At 48.8% G+C, this 24,490-nt stretch overlaps 1 protein-coding gene across 6 annotated transcripts in view; it reads left to right on the top strand.

Annotated features, from left to right (window-relative positions):
- Nucleotides 1-24,490, top strand: part of KATNIP (katanin interacting protein) — a 195,695-nt gene that overhangs the window by 4,428 nt on the left and 166,777 nt on the right. For 5 of the 6 annotated variants that reach the window (XM_047839284.1, XR_007147896.1, XM_047839283.1 and 2 more), the window contains one exon: nucleotides 14,924-14,979. In XM_047839284.1, coding sequence (XP_047695240.1) covers nucleotides 14,924-14,979 — 56 coding nt within the window. Of the gene's footprint in view, nucleotides 1-14,923; nucleotides 14,980-18,306; nucleotides 19,502-24,490 lie in introns of those variants that run through there. The other variant, XM_047839282.1, reaches the window with a different exon arrangement.

Genomic DNA, 24,490 nt, shown 5'->3' with positions numbered 1-24,490 from the left:
AATAAAGCAAGCATTCAGCGGGCAAAATAAACACGTGGTCCATGTAATCTCTTTGTCTGTTCTGTCTTCGTTCCTTCTTTGCGCCCATCCTTGAGTCGGGTTCATTTCTCCCCCCTCCCTATTTCACAGTATTCATCCCCAGCTGTGATTTTAACCTACAGGAACTTGGCACAGCACGGTTTGCTTATTCTTCCTTAGGGCATTCATTTAGTAACTCCACATTCCAGTTCCTTCTGGGCACCAGAATCCAGAGATCTCAAGATGATTGAGACTGGATCCAGGTGAAGGGGAGTTCATTGTATTACTCTTAAAACTTCCACGGGGCGCCTGGGTGGCGCAGTCGGTTAGGCGTCCGACTTCAGCCAGGTCACGATCTCGCGGTCCGGGAGTTCGAGCCCCGCGTCGGGCTCTGGGCTGACGGCTCAGAGCCTGGAGCCTGTTTCCGATTCTGTGTCTCCCTCTCTCTCTGCCCCTCCCCCGTTCATGCTCTGTCTCTCTCTGTCCCAAAAATAAATAAACGTTGAAAAAAAAATTAAAAAAAACAAACAAACTTCCTGTAAAGTTCTTTTTTTCAACATATTAGTTCCAACATTTTTCATCTTAAAAAAAAAAGAAAGATGTAGCAAATTTGAAAATGAATTCTTTATGTCAGAGGTTACACACTGGGGGCCTCCGAACGAATGAGCCCACAATCCTGTTTACTTGGCCCATAATGTTTTGTTTTTTCAATTTTTGAATGAGTTGTCAACATTGGAAGATTGGGAGATTTCTCATAAATATCTGATTGTGGGATTTTCTTTGAAAATCAATGAAGTCTCTCGGCACCGAATCAGAATTCTGTAGGCAACAACCTCCTCACAGCTAGAGCTAACGGAGACCACCCTTTTAGAAAGGAGGTGCCCTTTCCACTTTGTCACAGCACCTACCTGACTGGCCACCTACCTGAACTCCATTGCCTGCGTTCCCTGCCTGGGCCCCATAGGCATCTGAAGCAACAATTCTACTCTCATATTAACTTGGGCAATGTTGGAATCCTTATGAATTATTCCTGTGGGGCATACTGTGCTGTATATGCTTGTTCACTTAGTTTCAATCTGAAAAAAAGGGGGGGGATATATTCCCTGCCCTTAAGAACTTCATGGTCTGGGGTGGCTCAGTCGGTTGAGCGTCCAACTCTTGGTTTCAGCTCAGGGCATGATCTCAACAGCTCGTGAGTTCGAGCCCCTCGTAGGGCTCTGGGCTGATGGTGCAGAGCCTGCTTGGGATCCTTTCTCCCTCTCTCTGCCCCTCCCCCACTCACTCTGTCTCTGTCTCTCTCAAAATAAATAAATAAACTAACAAACAAAAAAAAAAAGAAAGAAAAGAACTTCATAGTTTGGTGAGAAAGCCAGTCATAAACAGATAATTAGAATCCAACCTGGGAGTTCCTGGAAGATGACATTCGTGAAGGTCTTCCCCTTTCTCAAAGGAATCTGCCTCACTGCCGGCTTTTGCAAATAAAGTTTTATTGGAACATAGCTAAGCCCCCTCTGCATATAAATGCACCCAGTCTGTGGCTGTTTCCGTGCTCTGTTGGCAAAGCTGATTTGTTGTGACAGAGACCGTATGGCCCACAAAGCCGGAAGTATTTACTATCTGGTCCTTCACTGGAAAGGTTTGCTGACTCCTTCCATGGGGGATCCATTCGATTTGACGCTTGAGACAGCTCCATATGCTACGCACTGTAATTGGGCCCATTTGCACCCACGTGGCCAGCAGGTAGCAGAACCAGGACTCCGCCAAATAAAGCGCACACTCTAGAATTTATGTATGTCTAGAGTATGTCATCAAAGACCTGTTTCAAACTTGTCCCTGCCAGGGTGTCGCCAGGTTGTCACATCTAGGGGATGAGTCTGTGGGCGAGGCTCCCTCTTAGGCTGGTGGAAGAACAAACAGTTTAAAAGGCACTGCCCTGGGGACGCCTGGGTGGCTCAGTCGGTTAAGTGGCCGACTTCCGCCCAGGTCACCATCTCATGGTTCATGGGTTCGGACCCTACATCGGGCTCTGTGTTGACAGTTCAGAGCCTGGAGCCTGCTTTAGAGTCTTTGTCTCCCTCTCTTTCTCTGTCCCTCCCCTGCCCATGCTCTCTCTCTCTCTCTCTCTCTCTCTCTCTCTCAAAAGCAAATTAAAAAAAAAAAAAAGGTACTGCCCTTGACCCTTGCTCTTGGCTCCCTCAGGATCTGACTCTGTGGCTGCTCCTCTGTTTGCACATAAGAGAGGGCTTACAAGGAGCAGTGTGGTTGCTTGGAAGCTGGAGCTTGGTGCTGTTTACAGATCACTTTATATAAGAGTGAGGAAGTATCAGTTGCCCTCAATAGCACTGGACTGACTGCTGATGCCCCGTGGGATTTGAACGGCTTGACCCTTGTAGCTTTAAATCAGACACAGCACCTTAAATCAGAGAATTTCCCTGGGGAAACAGTGTCTTTCCCTTCCCCTGTCCCTTGGTTGGTCTGCTGGTCTCTAACCTCATATTTAGATACCCACCTACCCACCCACCCTCCTGCCCAGAGGTATTATACTGGGCTGAACTGGGTCCGTTGATGTGTTTTCCCATATTTAAAAATAGTGATTTCCCATAAAAACCGGGGCTATTTAGTCTCTTGATAGAAGGGTGCCTTGGCCCTGCTGGGCCTGCATTCCCACACAGCCCTGGTCCCCAGCACTGAACATTGGTCACCCCTTGGTCTTGGACATGTGATGGCAGTTTGACCTCTTCTGGCTGGTAGCACCTGTCATCAAGTGCTCTTTTCTTGCATTGAGAATATTCGCCTGAGCCTGTGGGCACCTGAAAATTAACCCCTGCCCAAGCCACCTCGGAAAGCTGGCTGTTTCTTGCATATGCTATATTCTTTTCCACCTCCCTGCCTTCCCCTTGCCGTGTTCCCTGCCAGCTGTCTCCTTCTTTCAAGTCACCTCCACGCTGTAGATGATGGTGACCGACATCACCTGCTGAATTAATCCTCCCACATGACGGGATCCCACAGCCCTCATGTCCCATGCTATATTACAGGTGTTGGGCTCCGAGCCTTTTCTCCTCTTTGGGGATAGAGACCCACTCCTGTTCCTTTATACGCCCAACACTTGGCCCAAAGAGTGGCACAGGGAGATGTACATGAGTGTTTGCTGGGCTGACGTCATAATCAGGGAAGAGATGAACTGATTTGTCCCTTAGCGAATTGGTAGCTGGTCTCCATAAAGCAGGCAGGGAAAAAGTCCTTGCAGCTCAATCTTCCTCTTTCCCCCAGACGTTGCCCTTTGGAGTAGTTCAACCCAGTCCTAATAATATGTCCTGACCTGGCTACCTTAACTGTACCCCTGGCCTCTGTTAGTCTGTACTCCCTCTATTTTTCAGCTAGCATTCTTCCCCCATTTTCTGCCCCAGTGAGTCACCATCACCCCTATCTCCTGCCTCATTTCTAACTCTGATGCTGCCTTGACCCCCCGTAGCTGATGGATTCTCTGGAGACTTAACATGTCATTGGAGGGTTATAGGCAAATGCAGCACCAGGCAGGAAGGTGGGGCATCACAGATGACTGGTCACCAACCACAAAAGCCCTGCAGGGACCACCACACTCTTATAAACTCTGAGTGACCTTGCAATGCGATGTGTGTGTGTGTGTGTGTGTGTGTGTGTGCACGCACGCACACACTCTCTCAAGAATCCCAAACTATTTATGTACCTTTTTATGAACCTACCTAAAATCACAGACAGTTAGATCCAGGAGGGACTTAACAGATCTAGTCCAGGGAATCTGATAGATTTCCAAACTCTGAGGATCCCGTGCAGGAATACAGGTTTAGAAGCCTGCAGGGTCCAGGCAGGTAATGTAAATGACCACAGTGACTGGGGTTTATTTCATTATGCTGCTTGATGTCAGATTCTTTCAACACCTACGTACACTTTGCATACTTGGGACTATTCCTCCATGTCATAAAGGACTCGATTGTCTACTAATTCCTTGAAGCATGTAGCCTCTTCCATACCTCCATCATCTGTAGAAAAGAGATAATAATTGTTCCATCTCCTGGGGTTATTGTGAAAATTAAATGCGTTCATGGATGCAAAGCCCTTAGATCAGGACCTGGCATATGATAAGTATAAATGTGCTAGCTGCAATTAGGGTGATGATGGTAATGATTCTCACTTTTGCTAGAGGTGTGGACACACAGACCTTCACTTTCATCTTTACTGTAGGGAGAAGCCTGTCAGACCAAAGTGGCAGCGAGACAGAGAGCTAGGGGGCCAGGAACCAGAGGATACCAGCCATCTGCCGGCTCCTGACAACTGTTGCCAGGCAGGAAGGCAAGCCTGGTGTTGCCAGATCTTCTAGTTTTTCAAAAACAATCCAGAACTCAGGATTTCTTTTTTTTTTTTTTCCCCCAGAACTCAGGATTTTAAAATGTGAAATCTCCCAAGCTGTTGGCTGCAAAAAAAAAATTTTTTTTAAAAACATTATGGAGACCAAACAAATGTCTGTGGCCTGGATTCAGCCAGTTGAGTAACTTCCGATCTGGTCTGATTGCTGTCATTTATCAGATGTGGAGGCCGAGGCCTGGGGAGTTAAGGTGGCCACTTGCGGGAGAACCAGCCTGGATCCGTTTCTGTACCCGCCCCGCCGCCATTGCAAAGCCTCCCTCCTGATGAGCCTTTGTGGTGGGAAGTCGTGCCTCTTGCATGATTTGAGGTGGAGATTTTATTTTAAGCCCGCAGAAGGCAACTCTGAAAAAACCAGGGCAGAGGATTGGACTCGCTCTCCTGCTCTCCCTGTTCAAGTTAGAGGTGCTCACTCTGTGAGCCTTCCTCATCTTGGAGAGGAGAGGAAGGAGCAGAGTGCGGAGACTGACCAAGGGGGTTCTGGTCCTGAGGCCACATGACCTTGGGAGATTAGGTACTTCATCTCTCAGTGCCTGGACTCTTAAATCATAAAATAGAGATTAATAGGAGGACTACGTCAAAAGGCTGCCGTGAGAATCATATGAATTCATCTATTTAAAGCCCTTAAGGGGCGCCTGGGTGGCTCAGTCAGTTGAGCATCTGACCGTTTTGATTTTGGCCCAGGTCATGATCCCACGGTCCTGAGATCGAGCCCCGCCTCGGGCTCTGCACTGAGTGTGAAGCCTGCTTAAGATTCTCTCTCTCTCCCTCTCTCTCCCTCTCTCTCTCTCTCTCTCCCCCCACTCTGTCCCTCTCCCCCACCCCTGCACTCTCTCTCTCTCACTCTTTCTCTAAAATAAAAAAAATTAAAAAAGACTTTTAAAAGTTTACTTTAAAAAGTAAATTAAAAAATAAAGCCCTTGGGGTGCCTGGGTGGCGCAGTCGGTTGAGCGTCCGACTTCAGCCAGGTCACGATCTTGCGGTCTGTGAGTTTGAGCCCCGCGTCAGGCTCTGGGCTGATGGCTCAGAGCCTGGAGCCTGTTTCCGATTCTGTGTCTCCCTCTCTCTCTGCCCCTCCCCCATTCATGCTCTGTCTCTCTCTGTCCCAAAAATAAATAAATGTTGAAAAAAAAAAATAATAAAGCCCTTAACAGAGCCCCTGGGTGGCTCAGTCAGTTAAGCATCCAACTTCAGCTCAGGTCATGATCTCGGTTGGTGAGTTCGAGCCCTGCATGCAGCTTTCTGCTGCACAGAGCCCATTTCAGATCCTCTGCCCCCCTCTCTCTGCCCCTTCCCCACTCTCTCTCTCTCTCTCTCTCAAAAATAAATAAACATAAATAAAGCTCTTAAAATGGTACCCAGTACTTAATAGGTTCTCAGTAAAAATTAGCTGTCAGAGGCAGGAATGTATCTTTTTCTTTAGGATTCTGGGGGATCTCATGCATCATTTCTTACGGTTTCCGGGGCTGTTTTGCCGATCATTGGGGTGGGGGGTGTGGAACGCAAATACTGAGAAGACACTTTAATTTGTATGTGTACGCACGTGCTCACATAGATTCACAAACGCCGTGTCCCCACTTGTGTTCGGCCAGGAGCTGGGATGGAAGGATGGGGCTGGGCTGGCGGGTGTAGTTGGAATGCGTTTGGGAACTTGTGTGATGGATACAGAGGCCGACCAAAGTGCATTTTAGCCTGGGAAGCATGTTGTCACATAAGCCACTGATCAGATTACAGAAGTGTGGCACTTTCTTATCTTTACCGTTTCAAATGAAAAAAAAATCAATATTTTCCAATTATCTCCAGTGGTGTATTAAACCCACTTCGTCATATTTCATTTCACCATCTGAGAAAAAGGAGGGGGGGAAGGATCAGGAAAATACACTGTGAGAGAAGATGAAGTCTTTACAGCTTCTCGTACACTTACCTCTTGTCCTCCCAGCATTTATCCATTCAAAAAATTTGGCCGTTCATTCGTTCATTCATTCACAGACTCCAGGGATGTCTACTGATGTCTCTTCTGATGAGGGAGCATAAGGCAAGCCGAAGGCCAAGCACAAGCTAGCATACCTCCCATCCCCCACCCCAGGTGGGATCCGTATATTCCTCGTGGACTCCTGGCTGCCCAAGAACAAAGGAAAGGACGGAAAACAAACGGTTAACGGATAGAGATCGCAGTCCTGCAGGCCACGAGTCTCCATCCATTTGCAAATACCTTAGTAAATGACAAGAAAAAGGCAATCTTATCAATAGCCTCATCTCCAGAAACCTGTAGGCTTGTTTCCTGGAGCCCCAACATCACCCTCCCCTCCATAGTGATGTGGGGAACAAAGGCAAGAGGGAAATGGCAGGTAAAATTAAATTTCCTTATAACCTGCAGCCAGGTGACAAACACTTGAGGTCCAGGAACTCCCTACAGTCTTAATGTTAATGCTTTGCTAGAGGGAAAAACAACCTTAGCTTGACAAGAGCTAGGCCTCCGGTGACCTGTGAGGCTTTAGCATACGGGAAAATCCCTTTTAAGAAACTTCCTCTTGACTTTACCTCCTCCAACTCCATAGTGTATAATAGTACTCTTCACAACCCCAGTGCAGCTCTTTCTGCCCATGGGCCCTGTCCCCGTGCTTTAAGAAGTCTGCTTTTTGCCCCAAAGACATCTCAAGAATTCTTTCTTGGCCATCAGCTCCGGATCCCCACCCCCACTCCCAACCCCATCACCTACTGTGTGCAGGGCACTGCTCTAATCGTTTCATTTGTACTGTCTTAACACTGACAATAGACCGAAATGGAATTACGGTATCGGGGTTTCCAAACAGGTAATGAGAAGCAGCTGAGCCAGACAGGCTGACCCAGAGCCTACCTTCTCTGCTACCGCACGGCATTGTCCCCAGGCTCTCATCTAATTATGAAGGCAGCCAAAGAATGCACGGCTAAGCATTTTTAGAAGTGCACAAGAAAATGTGCATAACAGTGTGCAGGTTATAAATAACCATTTCTAGCTGCCAGCTGCTGTTTGGGTTTGGAGAGGAAAAGAGGATCTTAGCATGACTTGTTTATCTCAGGTAATTTGGCAGTAAACTGGGTCCCGGGAATTTGAGTTACACAGAAAATGCAAAGGAAGAGTGACAGGGATATTGTTTCGGGCTTTCAGGAGACAGAATGTAACTTCAAGTCCCAGAACCAGCCTGGAGGCAGCACATGGGGAATTTGAAAGAATTTGAAAGTGTGTCGCAGAGCCCACGTTTACCTGTCTTCCAAACAGTCACGCTTTTTGTCTAACAGATTTCTGTTGCTATGATGAAATTTCCTTAAAGAGCTCTCCCCCTCGCCCCCCTCCCCCCTGCCATGGTTCCGCGGCATCGAGGTAAATAATGGAAAATTTTCTAGTCTTCTGCCTAGTTACCTATTAGGCTAGAAACTAGAAGCCTGTTTTGTTGCATCTGTACAGAGCTTTACATTTTTTTTTTTTTTGTAATTGTCAATATTTAAAAATTAGAAGCCGTCTTCTAAGACTGGACTTCTGGAAAAATCTGATCCAACAAGACCGGGGCCGCATTCCTGCATGGAAACAGGCGGCAGGAGCCAAACAGTGATTGCCCTTGAGGCTGGGCAGCCTTCTGGGTCCGCCTCCCTGCCTCCTTACTCTGCCACAGGTATCTTTGCAAACCAAGGCTGCAGGTGGAAGTCACGATCAAGGTCCAGGAAGCTGGCATGGGGCTGAAGGCACATGGGGGCGGGCTGCTCCCATTCCTGGGCTTGACAAGGGGGTGCCGGCAGGCACCAGGGTGTACTGAACACTGGATTAGCAGCCAGAATGACTGGTTGTTAACCAGGTTCTTTCCCTTCCTTGCTCTGTGACCTTGGGCAAGTTACTTTGCTTCTCTGTGCCACGTGACTTTGTTGTGCATGGTAAGGGAATCTTAAGAGCTCTCACCTGGGGAAGAACATGGAGTTGTGGGGTGGGGGGGCGCGTGTAGATGCTCTGTAAGCACTAGGAAACCACGATTCCCAGGCAACCCATCCGGACAGGTCTTGATTTTCCTTTCCTTGTTCTTGCTTTTTTCTTTTTCCTAAAATATCGCGTTGTCTTTCCGGCAAAGCTTCGGGGTGCTGAAGTTCACAGAGGCTACTCCCCTCTCCCCCCGTAGACCACCCTCTTAGGTTCTCTCATGGGAACGTTCTACAGCATTTCCCATTGTTTGGTTTTGTTTTGTTTTTCATTTGAATCTGGCTTTTGGACATTTAATATTTTCAGTTTCTTTTAATTTTCTCGATAGAAAATGGGTCCAAACCATTCAAACATCAAAACAATATAAAAAGTAACAGTGAGGCACCCTGGATTGTTCAGTCGGTTAAGCATCCGACTCTTGATTTAGGCTTGTACATCATCTCACGGTTCGTGAGTTCCAGCCCGCATTGGGTGTTGCATTGACCATACGGAGCCTGCTTGGGATTCTCTCGCTCTCCCTCTCTCTCTGCCCCTTCCATGCTTTCTCTCCCTCAAAATAAATATATAAACGTCAGAAAAAGTGACAGTGAGCTGTTGCATTTGTGCATGTACCTCTGGGTGGTTCTCTCTATACAAACAGAACCCATGTAGTCTTCTTTTCCTCTTTCTTAGAGAAAAGCTCGCATCCTACATATACTTTTCTGCCTATTGATTTTTTTTTCACTTGACATATGACTGTCTTATATATAAGCAGCTTGCCCATTCTTTCTTCCAGCATTCCATTTCATTTGTGGATTCACCCTATTCAGCCAGTCCCTACTGACGGACTCACCCATCATTTCCAACAGTTGTTATTGCAAATTGTGATACAGTGAATACCCTTGTGCATTTGTTTCCCATTCGTGGAGGTGATTCTTTATAGTAGGTTCCTGGAAGCGATATTGCTAGCCCCAAAGGAAAAATGCATTCGTACTTTTGAGGATATTGTCAAAACACCTTTCCAAAGGGAGTCTGTCATTTTGTACTTCCCCCCGCAGTGCTCAAAGCTCCCACCAGCTTTCTAGCTCTCGCCAACGCTATCTTGTCAAGCCTCTGATTTTTGCCAGTCGGATTGGTGAGAGTAAGTGGTATTTCAGTGAGATGTTTGTCATTTAAATAAAGTTCCAGAGATATATAAAATGAGAGCAACATAAGCCCTCGTATTTGGACAACAGAAGAAATCAGCTCATTTGAGTAACCTCATGGCGGCACCATACCCCAGTGGAGAGAAACAAGCTCTTTGTTCGAAGCTCCTTTGAACTGGGGAGGTCCCTGCATGGCCCCTCTTTCCACTGAATCTGTTCTCCAAAGCCCAACTCTTTCTGCCGAGGCTGAGCATTTCACCTGAGTAGATGGGAGTGAGCGTCTAATGCCGAGCCTTACCATTTTGGCCACTTTATGGCATTTACCTGGCTGGCCGGCAACGCCATCTTCTTGGATAATTGGGGCATCATTTTTATCTAACCCCCTTATGAATTGCTCTAGGAGTGCAAAGTATACTCAAAAGCTGCGTCGCAGAGAGAATTCCTTAAATCAGACTCCCTCCCCGGCACATTCTGGTGTTCTTGTACTTGTCTTCAAAGCCCTGACTGAGGAGCAGTGTGGCCCAGTGGTTAGGAGCGTAGGCTCTGGAGCCAGCCAGGTTGAGGCTTCTCTAGTCACTAGCTGCGTGATACTGGGCAAGCTTCCTAACCTCTTTGGATCTCAGTGACCGCATCTGACAAGTGGGATGATAATAGTGCCTGTTTCTTGGGTAGCCGAGAGGAGCACATGAGTTGGTTCACGTACTTAGCCTTGAGCTCAGTGCCGGGCACACAGTAAACCTGACTAAGGTGAGCTCACATGGTAATGGCAGCGATTAACATGCTTGTGATTGTGATAATGTTAGTGATGCTCATGATTAGGAGCACACTGAGCCCTGTCACTTACCGGATACATTTGTGTGGCCTTGAAAAAGCAGCTCAATCACTCACTCAAAGTTTGTGTCTCATTTCTTCCTTGGTTTGTGCCAAGGGCATAGTACTGTCCACCTGTTTTTTTTAATGTTTATTTATTGTTTTAGAGAGAGTGAGAGAGCATGAGTGGGGAGGGGCAGAGAGAGAGAGAGAGAGAGAGATAGAGAGAGAGAGAGACACTGAAAGCAGGCTCCAGGCTCCGAGCTGTCAGCACAGAGCCCGATGCAGGGCTCGAACCCACAAACTGTGAGATCGTGACCTGAGCTGAAGTTGGATGCTTTACTGACTGAGCCACCCAAGCTCCCCATGGTGCTGTCCAGCTAAAGCAAGAGTCAGCAAACTGTGACCAACCGGGCTGACAACTGGCCTGCAGCCTGCATTTGTGAATAAAGTTTTATTGGAACACAGTTGTGCCCATTTGTTTACATATAGTCTGTAGCTGTTCTCTCGCCAAGATCTTTACCGTCTGGCCTTTTACAAGACAAGTTCACTGACCCCTGACCTGCAGGAATGGTTCTGAGGATGCAGGGGATGAAGGCTGTGTGTTGACCCTGGCACGTAGTAGGTGTCCGGTTCAGTGGAGCATTCACATTCTTGAACTTGGTGCCTGGTCCTCAGCCTCCCCCGCTGCCACTCTTCTTCTACCCTGAAGGAAAAATAGAGGGAGCAATTACAATATGAATAATTTAATTAGAAATATACCATCAAATGATATCAGGCATGTGTATTTTTATCGTGCACCGTACATTTCACGTCCTAAGTAGTCCACAGCAGTGGACGTAAAAGGCTGTGTCCTGTGGACTGCACTTCACAGGAGGCTTAAGGCTTTTTTGAGGGTAATTTTGACGCTGGTTTTCCCACGCCTGCTGGCTTCAGAAGCTGGCATCCAGGCAAGATGCACCTCCCTTCTAAATGGCAGCGATGAATGTTATTGTCTGCCTCCAGAGCAAAGTAAAACCAAAGTGTCAGAATCCTCGAACCATTGAAAATAAATCCAAAGTGCGGATAAAATCTCTCTGAAGTCATAAGTGGGAGCGTAGTATTATATGCATTCACACCCTTTTTTTTTTTTTCCTTTTCCCCAGGCACACATCGGTTTTGTAACGCGACGTACACGTGTATCATTTACATTTGGCCTTATTTATCGTCTCATGGCTGAAGCTGACAGGTCACCTTGCAAAATGCAGGGGAACACCCCCTTAATTTTGCAAGCAGCATTTATTGATATTAATGTCACCTTCTTCCACCTCCCTTCCTGACTGTCATGAGAATAAAACGAGATATAAGTAGGAAGATACTCCAAGAAGCTAAGTGCAGTAGACAGGGGCAATGTAATCTCATTTCTTCTGTCCTTGGTGAGAAGGAGCAGCCTCCACATTGAGCTTCCTGGAACAGAGAGAGAGGCTCAGTGGCCTGAGGACACAGGCGTTAGGGAACAAGCGTGTATAATTAGAGTGAATTTTCTTCACTGGAAAGTAAGCAAATTGTTTCCCAATTTAATGAACAAGAAGCTCCTTTTGAAATTTTTTTTTTTTTCAACGTTTATTTCTTTTTGGGACAGAGAGAGACAGAGCATGAATGGGGGAGGGGCAGAGAGAGAGGGAGACACAGAATCGGAAACAGGCTCCAGGCTCCGAGCCATCAGCCCAGAGCCCGACGCGGGGCTCGAACTCACAGACCGCGAGATCGTGACCTGGCTGAAGTCGGACGCTTAACAGACTGCGCCACCCAGGCGCCCCGAAGCTCCTTTTGAAGTTGATGTATTTATTTTGAGAGAAAGAGAGTGCATGAGCGTGAGTGGGGAAGAGGCAGAGAGACAAGGAGAGAGAGAATCCCAAGCAGGCTCCACGCTCACGGCGGATCCCAACGCGCAGCTCTATCCCACAACCGCAAGATCTTGACCTGAGCCGAAATCAAGAGTTGGTTGCTTAAGCAACTGAGCCACCCAGGCGCCCCATGAATAAGAAGCTTCTAACGAACTCCAGGAGAGAGATTTGCTTTCAAAATTCAGTAGTCAAGCTCTGTGTTCTTTGTATTAATGTTTTGTTTTTATGGCCCACCTTAAGACTTTTCTTACTGTTCTCTGTTGGCGTAACCGAATTTTAGAGATGAAAAGCAACCCCAGAGGTGATTTAGCCTAACTCTCATTTAAAATTTAAAAATAAAATGGGGCACCTGGGTGACTCAGTCGGTTCAGCATCTGACTTCGGCTCAGGTCATGATCTCATGGTTCTCGGTTTGAGCCCTGCCTCGGGCTCTGTGCTGACAGATAGGAGACTGGAGCCTGCGTCGGATTCTGTGTCGCCCTCTCTCTCTGCCCCTCCCCCACTCATGCCCCGTCTCTCTCAAAAATAAACGTTAAAAAAAATTCTTTTTAATTAAAAAAAAAAAAAAATAGGAAGAAAATATGGCCCAGAGAGATCCTGTGGGATCCTGTGACTTGTCCAAGCTCCCGTAAACTGGTCAGCTGTCCACTGGACCAGGTCCCTTGGCATGTGTCTGACTAGCATTGGAGGAGCTGTAGCCAGGCTCTGGGGACTGCCTTGTTTGCCCCTGGGCTAGCTCTGCTTTCCTTCTCCCCAGCTTCACTCTGGGCCCTTTTTGTTCCTACTGGCATCCTACTCGCCTCGGGACTGCTTCTGTAGAACACCCTGGTCTCCAACCCTCTCTGTCCCCTTCGAGCTCCAGGCCAATCTTCGGGCTCCTGGTGCTGCCCCGCGTGCCCTACCACCCGACATGCCATCCTCTCTCGTTGGCCTTCAGGCCTACGACGAGTCCCTTGACTGACAGCTAGGGCAGGTGTGGACAAGGGTTTCTGGGTGCTGTCCACCCTAGTTCCTGCTCCAGAGCATCAGGGGGCAGGAGGTTGGGATAAAATTGGCCCAACGACCCAGATCACCTGATCCGTGATTCTGGGTCTTTTTTTCTTTTTTTAATTAATAAGCTTGTTTAGAGCAATTTTAGGTGGATAGCAAAATTGAGTAGAAAGTACAGAGAGGTGTCATATACCCGCTGTCCGCACACACATACGGCCTTCCCCCGCTGTTGGCATCCAGCATGTCAGTGGTACATTAAGTGGGTGTCTGTGGAACGCAAAGACAGGTATGCAGTCAATTTCAGATCTGTTCTTTCTGTCTTGGCGTTCTGTGTCAGTCTGTCCCCCAAGGCAGGAGGGTGCCGACCGCATCAAAGTTCACAGGTGGAAATAGCCCTGCTCTGGCCCTCTGTCTTCTCTGTCTTTCCAAACCAACGTCAAATTCCTGGGGCTGGCATTCTGATCGACTGCGGTTGGGCCAGGGGCCCATCCCCAGTGCGCCATACTGGGGTTGGGGTCCTGTACCACGTCATGGCTGCCAGGGAGCTCCCCGCTGAGGACAGGGAGGAGAGTGGGAGAGAAGGAAGCAGTTTAGGGTGTCCCTGTGAGCTGAGCAGACAACCCAGAAGACGTCTATCATACCACGAGGCTGTGTAATCCAGAGTGTCTATGCACTCTCCAGCGGCCTCTTTTCTAGATCCTTTTATAATATTGGTGCCAAAATTTGGCCATGGTCAGAGGGTCATCTGTGGACCTTTGCTTTTCCCCTTATTTTCACTTTCTTGGAAAGAGCATCGTCCCTTGACTTGTGCTTTATCACGGCTATGAGGTCCCCCACACCTGTGTAGACCTACCAGAAGCGACCACAACCAGAGACAAACATCTTTCCTCTGAGACTCGGTCCCCACTTCTTGCCTCTTGATGAGTCATCACTAAGCTTTCTTCCTCCTGCTTTGGCGTGCTCTTGGCTCACGGGACACGTGGTTGTGATTTCCTCATAAATCGCCACCCAAGAGTGAGGCCGGATAGTTTGGAAGACACGTTGCCAAAGCACAGAGGTTCCCACTTTGTGTTTTAAAACCAAGGCCATCCATTAATTTTCCATCAAGGAATCCTTTTACAATGGACACTTCCATAAAAGTTGTGAAAACTGCATTTGGAACAGCATATTTAAACATAATGATGTTGATCTGTTGAATTTATGCGCACTCTCAAATGTTAGTCTTCCAATTTTCTAAGAAAAGCAACATTCTCTCTGAAATTACCTGTTATATGGGAGATGCGGGTGATTACTGCTAATTCACATCTGCACCGCCACCTAGGTGTTGAGTTTGGGGGTTTGGTGAAGCACATTGGTGTGCACTCATCAAAGGTTATGTGTATGCGCACAGTGGAAGGCATTTTTGTGGAAGGCATTTTATATAATTCCAAACAATTTAATAAAAATGTAATTCGACTGGGAAATCTACAGTCGGCCCTTGCAGAGTGCAGATAATGTTCCAGATTAAAGAGCTGAGGCTTTGTTCATTACAGTCAAATAACGTGAGCGTGTGAATTACCATTTCCTTGCCGTTGGTCTATTTCAAGAGCATGCCATTTTCCCACTATAATAATAGGCTACATTTTCTTAAAATCATTTGATTATGATTGGTCCCGTCTATTCAGTTTGCAAATAAAAAGCTTTCACGGTGATAAACTAGCTGTTTTAAAAGAGCCTTAATCTCTGGTTCTGCTTTTGAACTGCCACAGGTCAGATTCCGCGGAAGGCTGACAGAAGCCGGTCCTGCTCGCGGGAGAAAAAAGAGGTAAATGTGTCACTGGTGAGGGTGGGTGGGAGGCGACTCTGTTTGAAGGTACCTGAGGGAGCATGCTGGTGAATAAGTTTTCCTGGATTTCCTTCTTGTTTCCCTCTGAGTCTCCAGCTTGAATCCGGGACCAAATGCTAGCTGGCAATTAGAGCTCTCAACCAAAGTGTCGCTACATTGTAGTGACAATTTCTTAGGAAGTGTGTCAGTTAGCTTTGTCTGTGTAACTGAGCAATCCCAAACCCACGTTTCAGGGATGTGGAACAAGAACTGTGCATTCAGTTGGTGATTCTGTGGGTCGGCCATTGGAGCTGGGCAGGTCTGCTGATTTCCGCTGGACTCACTCAGGCTTTTGCAGTGAGCCGCCGTGTCGCCTTGGGGATGGCTGAGCATCGGTAGTGTGCTTCAGCTCTCTTTGAATGCTTTCTCGTCCGCCAGCAAGGCAGCCAGCTTTATTCATGTGGAGGTTCACAGGGCCACGCACATGAAGAGTGGAAGCTGCTGGACCCCCCGAGCTGGTGTCACTACTGCTACTTTGTTTCCTTAAAACAGGTCACAAGGCCAGCCCAGATTCGCCGGGTGGGGAAATAGGTCTCACCTCTGGGTGAGAAATCTACAGATACTGTGGCCCTTCTTGAAACCTGCCACACCGAGCCCACTTGCTCTGTGCCCGGCACCAGGGATGAGAGAGACACAGCCCTGGTCTCGGGGTGTGCAGCATGGTCAAAGTCAAAGTCAGAGAGACATGAATAGGGAAAGTTGCAAGAGTAGCTGAGCCTGGGAGTACACAGTGATAGCAAGGACCCATAGGTCACCGCAGGGCCCTTTGATGACATCTTCAAGCTCATGGGAGTTTGAATTGGAGTCTTTAGCCACAGACGAGTGTAGGGGTACATGGGTATGCAGGCGTGTGGCTCGTCATAAGTATCGACCAATCCTGAAATTCATCAACACTTACGTGTTAACACTCTTGCTTGTAAAGTGACATAATTCCAACAATGAAAAGGAATTTTCCAGGCTGAGCTGGGTCCAGGGGCTCAGAAATGGCCACAACACTTGGTCTTTCTCTTTCCATGTCTGTGTCCTCTGTGTTGGCCTCCCAAACCAGCTCTGAGGAGGCAGGTTGGGGTTGGACTGCAAAGGGCCTTTGCGATGGCTGTCATCCCACCCCCTCTTGTCTCCTTTCTCAACTGTAGCCAGAACAGCCACCGTGGGTTTTCTCATTCAAGCAGCCTACCTGGGACGAGGGCTGAGAGATAACTTAGGGACTTTGGTGCTACTAAAAAGATTTAAGTGTCAGCCCCAGTGGACGTTCTAGAAACTGAGCCGGGGTGGATTCCATCACTCCTTTCTGGTAAGAACATTTTTCTGGAAGCAGGAACAGATGTGCACGTCTCCTGCAAAGTCTTTCCAGAGACTAGGGGGGGCAGAGGAGCCCGGAACAGGAGTGAGCACAGGCCCGCAGGCTCCTGGTCCCCCCCCTTGGTGACGTGACCTGGGGGTGGGGTGACCAGCACCCCCCCCCCCGCCCCCTGCTCCCCGCTCCCAAGCCAGGCATGAATTGTTTCGACCTAACCGAGGCTTTTGATCACAGAGTAACAGCATCCCATTTATCTGCATTAAGAAATTTGCTGGGAATCAACAAAGCAGGGCAGCGGGTAACTAGTTGAGATACTGTTTTCCTCCTCAGTCTTTCTCCTTGGCAACAGGGCTTCCTAATTGCCGCTTTCTTGGCTACTCCCATCCTGCCAGTTGCCCCAGAGCATTTCAGATCACTCCGCCTGGCGAAGAGCTTGGAACGAGAAACAAACAAACAAAAAAACCCAAACAAACCAAGAGAGTGGAGATATTTATCACAATATCTGAGAGATTTAAAATGGTTTCGGGCCTTTCTGAAAAAGAGGGTGCTGGTTCTCCTCACAGGGCTTTCGTTTGGTTAGAAAAATAGGAGAAGGAAACTAATGGCAAAAGCTGGCAGATGCTCATCTTGATATAACGTGCTTTTTTCCACCTTCCTCCCCTTTCCGCATCCCTCCCACGCCACCTGTGAAATCTGCTCTTCCTGACACTCTGTGCCTTACACAGGATGCCGGGTATAGATCAGACTCTGTCACCATGAACGGCAAGGAAAAGACAAGCTCGTGGGAACAAGCAGACAGGGAGGTTCTTCGTGTTCCTCCGGTGGTCAGGTGACACGGGCCGGCTCACGCCGTGGCAGGTGAACGTGCCGTTTCCTCCCCGGGTTGGGATTGGGAACTTCTCCGCGCCGTCATGGGCCAGCATGGTGAGGGGAGGAGGGGAGGCTGTTTGCAATGAACTTGCCAGCCAAATTCAGCCCAAAGATGTGTTTTATTTGGCCCGGACTCCATTACAATTTTTTATTTATTTTTTAAAAAATCTTTAATGTTTATTATTTTGAGAGAGAGAGAGAGAGAGAGAGAGAGAGAAAGAAAATGAGTGGGGGAGGGGCAGAGAGAGAGGGAGACACAGAATCCGAAGCAGGCTCCGGGCTCCGAGCTGTCAGCACAGAGCCCGACGTGGGGCTCGAACTCACAGACTGTGAGATCGTGACCTGAGCCGAAGTCGGGCGCTTAACTGACTGAACCACCCAGACACCCTCCCCCATTACACCTTTTTTAAAAATTAGGCATCCGCCTAATTTACAATTTTCACAGAACAATGCGCACTTCTGGCTTCTTTGCTAAAATGGAGAACGACCACAGAGGCCTTATTCCCTTAAGGCAACACCGGGCAATGGCTGGTGTTGAGGAGAGCTCCTTTCGGTGGGGCGCTCCATTCTGCCATGCCTGCCTCCACGCACACCTGCTCGGTGGCCAAGAGAGAGCGGCAACCACACCGTGGCAGTGGTCACCAACATTGCTGCACATTAGACTCCCCAGGAGCTTTTTAAATACCCCGAAGTTCAGGCCTCTTTTCAAACCAGTTAAATCGGAATCTCCAGGGGTGGGACCCAGGCTTCGGAATTTTGTGACCACCCCCCAAGGGGTTCCGGTGTGCAGCCACAGGTGAAAGCCAGTAACCCCTGGCTGTCAGCTCAGATCCTTCCCTGAGCTCTGCTTGGCTGCCTGGCCCCAGGACACCTCAGTCCTCGAGCCGTGGCACAGGCACAGATAAAACCCCAGGGGGTGGGGTGCTGGAGGAGGGAAAGAAGGCTGGAACCCAGGCTTTGGAAGGGCTGCGGTCATTTCTGAAACGCGTATGGGACGCGTAGCTCGAAGCGGGTACGTACTTCCGTTTAGCTGGCAAAGACATTCTCAGCCTTGTCGCTAACAAGTATTCGTGGTTTCTGGCCTGTGGAGATTATATAGTGTTTATGGCCCTCGGTCATGAATTATTAATGACTTTGAAATTGTGGTCATTGTAGTTTACTCAAAAATCATTAGGAAGTAAATTTATCACACAGTGTTTAAAAAAGTAAAAAAGAAAACCACCGAGGAGGGAACAGATCTTGATTCGTCGCCCCTCCAGCGTCCATACTGGTGGCCACGGCACCGTGGGGCTCACCGACGTGGCACTGGAGACTTGTCCTGCTGCACAGAGACACAGGGACTCCCGGAGACCGAATTAGTAGCCACATGTGCCTCTGCCTCAAATCCCAGCCATAGGACCTTGGACGATTCTCTTGACCCCTGTCCTCCCGAGATTGTGTCTACTAGGCAGTAACGTGTTAAATACCTTGCGCGGTGCCAGGACCCATCCTAAGCGTTCCATAAACGTTAGGCGTTGCATTATTTTAACCATTTCTTAGCATGTCTGGCAGTTAACGGAGAGGTATCCATGCCCTTGGACAGAGTGCACGATTGTGCTTCTTGCTGAAGGGGTCTCCCTTGCTCCGGCTGGACTTTGGACTGATTCCAGCCTTCCAGTCTCCTGGCTGTGCGCCCCCAGGCGGGTGGGCCCCAGGCAGGCTAGCTCATGCGCCCCCCGCCCCGAGCCAGTCTGAGAGGCTCCCGTGACGACGGACTGCCTTCTTTTGCAGCCGATTGGAGATTCTGAAAAATGCTCTTCCCAGCACAGCCGTCTGCTAAGCTCACTCTGTGAAGGACTGCAAAAGTCATTTAACTCAACCACCTAGAAAACGTTAAGCTTCCCCTTTGTATGCACGTACAAGTGCACGCGCACGCGCACGCACACACGGCCCTTCCTGCTGCTGAGCAGAGCCCTTCGGTGCAAGGACTAGAGACTCCTTCCATCTTTGCCAAGCAGAGGAGGAACCGGATCTCAAGGGAACACAGGGAAGGAGGGAGTCCAGGATTCAGGCTGCCTCCGGGGATGGGGAAAGCTGGACAGGCCTCTCTGTGTACCACCAGGGACATGCCGCTGCTCCCCCTTGTCTGTGCACCTGTCATTGTCCTGATTCTCTTCCCTACCAGCTGTTCCTTCTCCCAGTTCAGAGGCAGAAAGAGAGACCGACTGACCTGATGGTCGATACCAAAGGCTGTTTAAGGGATAAGTGCTCCTGCTATCAGTCCCCCGGATGCCCTCTCAAGAGGCAACCGCGGTAAGAAATGTCTTACGTGTCCTTCCAGAAGTATTCTGTAGCTATACAACTATGCAGAGCGTATCTGTCCTCTGTCCTCATGATAGCACAGCGACACATGCTGCTTTTTTTTTTTCCTGGCATTATTTTTTTCACTTAATGACACGTCTTAGAGAGCATTCCATAGCAGGCCGTGTGCACAGACCTCATTCCTTCTTTTTTAATGGCTGTACAGTGCTCCATCATGAATGCTCAGAAACGCAGTTCTTCGTTTGACACCTTTGGGGCCAAATATGTTTCATCGTTTTAGAATTTCGAAAGTAATACCATCCCAGTATGGTCTGGGACAACACCCTATAATCAAACACATGAATATATCTGCAGGGAAATATGAATATTCATCCTAGGTGGGAAAAACACTGTGAGTTTCATATCAGTTCAGATCAGGTTTTGATACTAAACCAATGCATATAGGGGCGCCTGGGTGGCTCAGTCGGCTGTGTGTCCAACTTTGGCTCAGGACATGATCTCACGGTTTGTGAGTTTGAGCCCCACATCACGCTTACTGCTGTCCGCACAAAGCCTGCTTCGGATCCTCTGTCCCCCTCCCTCTCTGCCCTTCCCCTTCTCACATGGTCTCAAAAATAAGTAAAACATTAAAAAAAACCCTATAAATAAATAATATAAATAAATACATGTAAAGAATTGTGGACTTGTCTGTAAATATATCACTAGATCCTGGTTGACGACTCTCTAGGCTATTAGGAGCCTTTTGCTACTGTGAGAGTACTGTTTTTTTTTTTTTTAATGTTTATTTATTTTTGATAGAGAGACAGAGCATGAGTGTGGGAGGGGCAGAGAGAGACAGAGACACAGAATCAGAAGCAGGCTCCAGGTTCTGAGCTGTCAGCACAGAACCCGACGTGGGGCCTGAACTTGAGGACGGCCAGATCATGACCTGAGCCTCTCAACTGACTGAGCCACCCAGGCGCCCCTATCGTGAGAGTACTTTAAAGAATATCCTAGGGGCGCCTGGGTGGCTCAGTCAGTTGGGTGTCCGACTCTCGATTTCGGCTCAGGTCATAGTCTCACAGTTTGTGGGTTCGAGTCCTGAGTTGGGCTCTGTGCTGACAGTGCAGAGCATGCTTGGGATTCTCTCTGTCTCTCTCTCTCTCTGCCCCTCCCCAACTCACGCTGTCTCTTTCTCTCTCTCTCAAAATAAATAAACTTAAAAAAAAAAAGAAGAATACTCTAGAGCAGACATCTTTGTGCACGCGTATAGGAATAGCCAAAGTTTAAATTCTCATAAGTGGAATTAATGGCTCAAAGGGTATGTGCTTTTTAAAAACTGACATTCCCAATTTGTCTCCCAACAAGAGAAGAGAAACAGAGCTTTTCTTCTAGGCCACCTTGTAGAATGCTGGCCAGGTTCAAGTGTGACTGCCCTTGGCTGAGGTAGGCACACCGGGGGCTGTTCAGTGGCTGCCCCGGTATGTTCTCCAGGCCATGCTTGGGGGGAGTAGGAGCAGGGCAGCTGTCCTAAGAAGGATGTGGAGGCACGTCTAGCACCTCAGTTTTTAAAAGCCATCTCTCCCGGGCCCTTGGCTCTGAGCACCTCGCTTGGCTGATTGCAGGAGGCCAGTGGGGCTGGTAACTTGTACTGTAAGTTTCAGGCCCCCCGCTAGCAGGCAGTCAACAGACCCTTCCCCTCCCTCGTTTCAGAGCTCAGCACTCTTGCCACTTCAGCCTTCTGGAGAATGGGGAGCTGGCCCTTCCATCTGTACAGATCTCAACCCCTTTGTTTAAAAATTTAAAAAATAGGGGCACCTGGGTGGCTCAGTCGGTTGAGCGCCCCACTCTTGATCTTGGCTCAGCTCATGATCTCACGGTTCCAGAGATCGAGCCCTGTGTCAGGCTCTGTACTAAGAGCACGGGATTCTTTCTCTCCCCCTCTCTCTCTGTTCCTCCCCTGCTCCTGCATGGCTGTGTGCATGCACACTATCTCTCCCACAATAAATAAATATTAAAAAAATTATTAAATAACCAAAAAAAAGAGGAAGAGAGAGAGAGAAGGGGAAAAAAAGACAATGAAAGCTAATAGCGCTTGATTACAAGAGCCTGTCTGATATGACAGCTGACGTGCCAAATCCACACTTCTCCCGGAACGAAACCCTTTAGTTCACATTTCTAGGCAGAGAAGGACCCAATCCGTTTTCTTTTTTTTTTTTAATTTTTTTTTTCAACGATTTTTATTTATTTTTGGGACAGAGAGAGACAGAGCATGAACGGGGGAGGGGCAGAGAGAGAGGGAGACACAGAATCAGAAACAGGCTCCGAGCCATCAGCCCAGAGCCTGACGCGGGGCTCGAACTCCCGGACCGCGAGATCGTGACCTGGCTGAAGTGGGACGCTTAACCGACTGCGCCACCCAGGCGCCCCCCCAATCCGTTTTCCATTCAACTGCCAAGTACATTCCCAGTTGTGAGGCTACCATTATCAGCCTTTTTGCTTCTTGAGGTCTTGGCCTCTGCAGCTCTGAGAGCTTGGAGGGTGGGGGTCTCTCAAGACACTGACAACTTCTGATTTCTCCAGGGCAAATAAGTCACATGGCAGGGTTAGAAGCCACTTAGCAAAGTAGTGGAGCCTGGGAACCCTGGAAACAAATTGCCTGGATTCCTAGGCGAGCCCCTTCATTCAGGCAAGTTGCCCATCCTGCCTGTGACTTGACTTCCTCTTCTAAAGAGTAGGGATAGTATAGAGCCCGCCATCAGAGGGTTGTGGTAAGAATTCAGTGATTTAATACCTGTAAAGTGCTTAGCGTGGTGCCTGGCACATACTAGGAGCTCAATAAACCTTGTGGGCTATAATTTAGGACTGGCAGGGGCAAGGTAGCCCGTTTAGAAAGCTCATCCCATCAGAGTCACAGATGGATGAGAGGTCTTGTCACAATCAAGCAGGCCCCGATTGGACCAGCGCTCCTCATCCCTTCGGCGCGTTGGAACCTCACGTAATCCCTCGCACCCGAATCGCCAGCCTACTCTGAGACCCCCACAGTCAGGCTGGGAGCTGCGGGAAACGTGGCTGCAGACACAGTGCCCGTAACCCAAGTTTAATGGCAAGGCCAAGACACGAGCCTCGGAAAGCAAAGAGAATCAATTTCTGATAAAATGCCAGGAAGGAGATTGACGTGTCAGAAACCTTCCTGGTATCAGCTTAGCTTCCAGCACAAGATTAAACTCTAGGAAAAACCCATCAGAGGGCTGCAGTTTGTGACCAGAAAGAGATAATGTTGACAGCTTCCCCTTCCCGAGCCTGTTTTGGATAAACAGTGTGCCCTTCAACAGAGCATCATCAAAGTTTTCTATATTTCCAGATCTTAGGCATGAAATTGCCTTGAAACTATCTCCCTTTACCTCCCCACCCCCAAATTCACTTTGTAGAATACCGACTATGGTTAGAAAAGAGAATGCTACTGTCTAAGAGAAGGAGCTTCCCGCAAATTCCTCTGGAAAGGTTTGTCTCCTGGGGGAACCGGGCCTGCGAGAATTATCCCTCAGTCCGTGGACCGAGGGCCTCAGTTTCTTCTTGTGTAGAATGGGGATAATAAGGGCGCCTGGGGCGCTCAGTTGGTTAAGCGTCCGGCTCTTGACTTTGCCTCAGGTCACGATCTTGTGGTTCGTGAGTTCGAGCCCCGCATCGGGCTGTGACAGTGTGGAGCCTGCCTGGGATTCTCTCTCTCCCTCTCTCTCTGTCCATCCCCCACTCATGCGTGCATGCACACACACACACACACACACACACTCTCTCTCTCTCTCTCAAAAAATAAATAAACGGGGCGCCTGGGTGGCGCAGTCGGTTAAGCGTCCGACTTCAGCCAGGTCACGATCTCACGGTCCGTGAGTTCGAGCCCCGCGTCGGGCTCTGGGCTGATGGCTCAGAGCCTGGAGCCTGTTTCCGATTCTGTGTCTCCCTCTCTCTCTGCCCCTCCCCCGTTCATGCTCTGTCTCTCTCTGTCCCAAAAATAAATAAACATTAAAAAAAAAAAATCAAAAAATAAATAAACTTAAAAAAAAAAAAAAAGAATGGACATAATAGTGGCACCTACATCATCAGGTCATGAGGGGTGTTCTGAGCAGCGCCTGGCATGTAGGAAGCCCTGAATAAGTGACAGGTGCCTCGTCCTCTCCTTCCCTTCCTGTCATTATTAGAATTCTCTCAGCCGCTACGGCAAAGGAGAGCGGACTGAGACCCATGGCCAGCCCAGGGTTTTGCGTCACCCTGGTGACGGGGCCGGGGTGGGAGTTGACCCCATGTTAGGCACGTGGTAGGGAAGGGGTGTTTCCCAAAGGAACCCCGGGATCCCGTGACCAGAAGAAGGTTGGGGGAAGGGTAGATAGCGAGCAGGCAGAAGACAATAGCTGTCCAGCGCACGGCCACCTTGTCGTGAAGGCGGTGAGGCTGACGAAACACTGCAGTTGTTAAACCCTCAGGATACCCTGCGAGGAATGCAACGTGATCCTCATGTTGCAAGCGAGGGCACCTGGGTTCCCAGGCAAACCCGCCCCAGTTAACGCCGCGAGTCCAGGGCTGAACGGACACTCCACGTCCTGTGCACCGTGGAAAGCGGAGAGTATGTGTGTCACCCTGGGGGACCTCAGGCATTCTGCGACCGTCCCAAGGCTCAATTTTCCTTTCTTTTCTTTTCTTTTTTTCTGTTTTTTTTTTTTTTTTGAAAGGCATTAAGTCCACTTTATTTTTTCCTAGAGGGCAGTTTTTCTTTAGTCCTCTAGGACCTAGCTCCTTAGCTGGGCTTTGGTGAAGGTCACGGGGCAGCACCCGCAGGTCTAAGTTGGGGTGGGGGTGTTCGGTCCTCCTGGGCTGTGCCAGAGCGGTTCCGGACCGTCTTGCCAGAAACGGCGCAGCTCAGGCATGTATGGGGTTTCACGTGCAGCCTGGGCAGCACACAGGCACCCAAGACACTCACTTTGGAAACGTCCCTGACAAGTGTGG

This window comes from Prionailurus viverrinus, chromosome E3 (assembly GCF_022837055.1).
Source record: "Prionailurus viverrinus isolate Anna chromosome E3, UM_Priviv_1.0, whole genome shotgun sequence".
In the NCBI taxonomy this organism is placed as follows: domain Eukaryota; kingdom Metazoa; phylum Chordata; class Mammalia; order Carnivora; family Felidae; genus Prionailurus; species Prionailurus viverrinus.
This window is presented reverse-complemented; position numbering and strand designations above follow the sequence as displayed.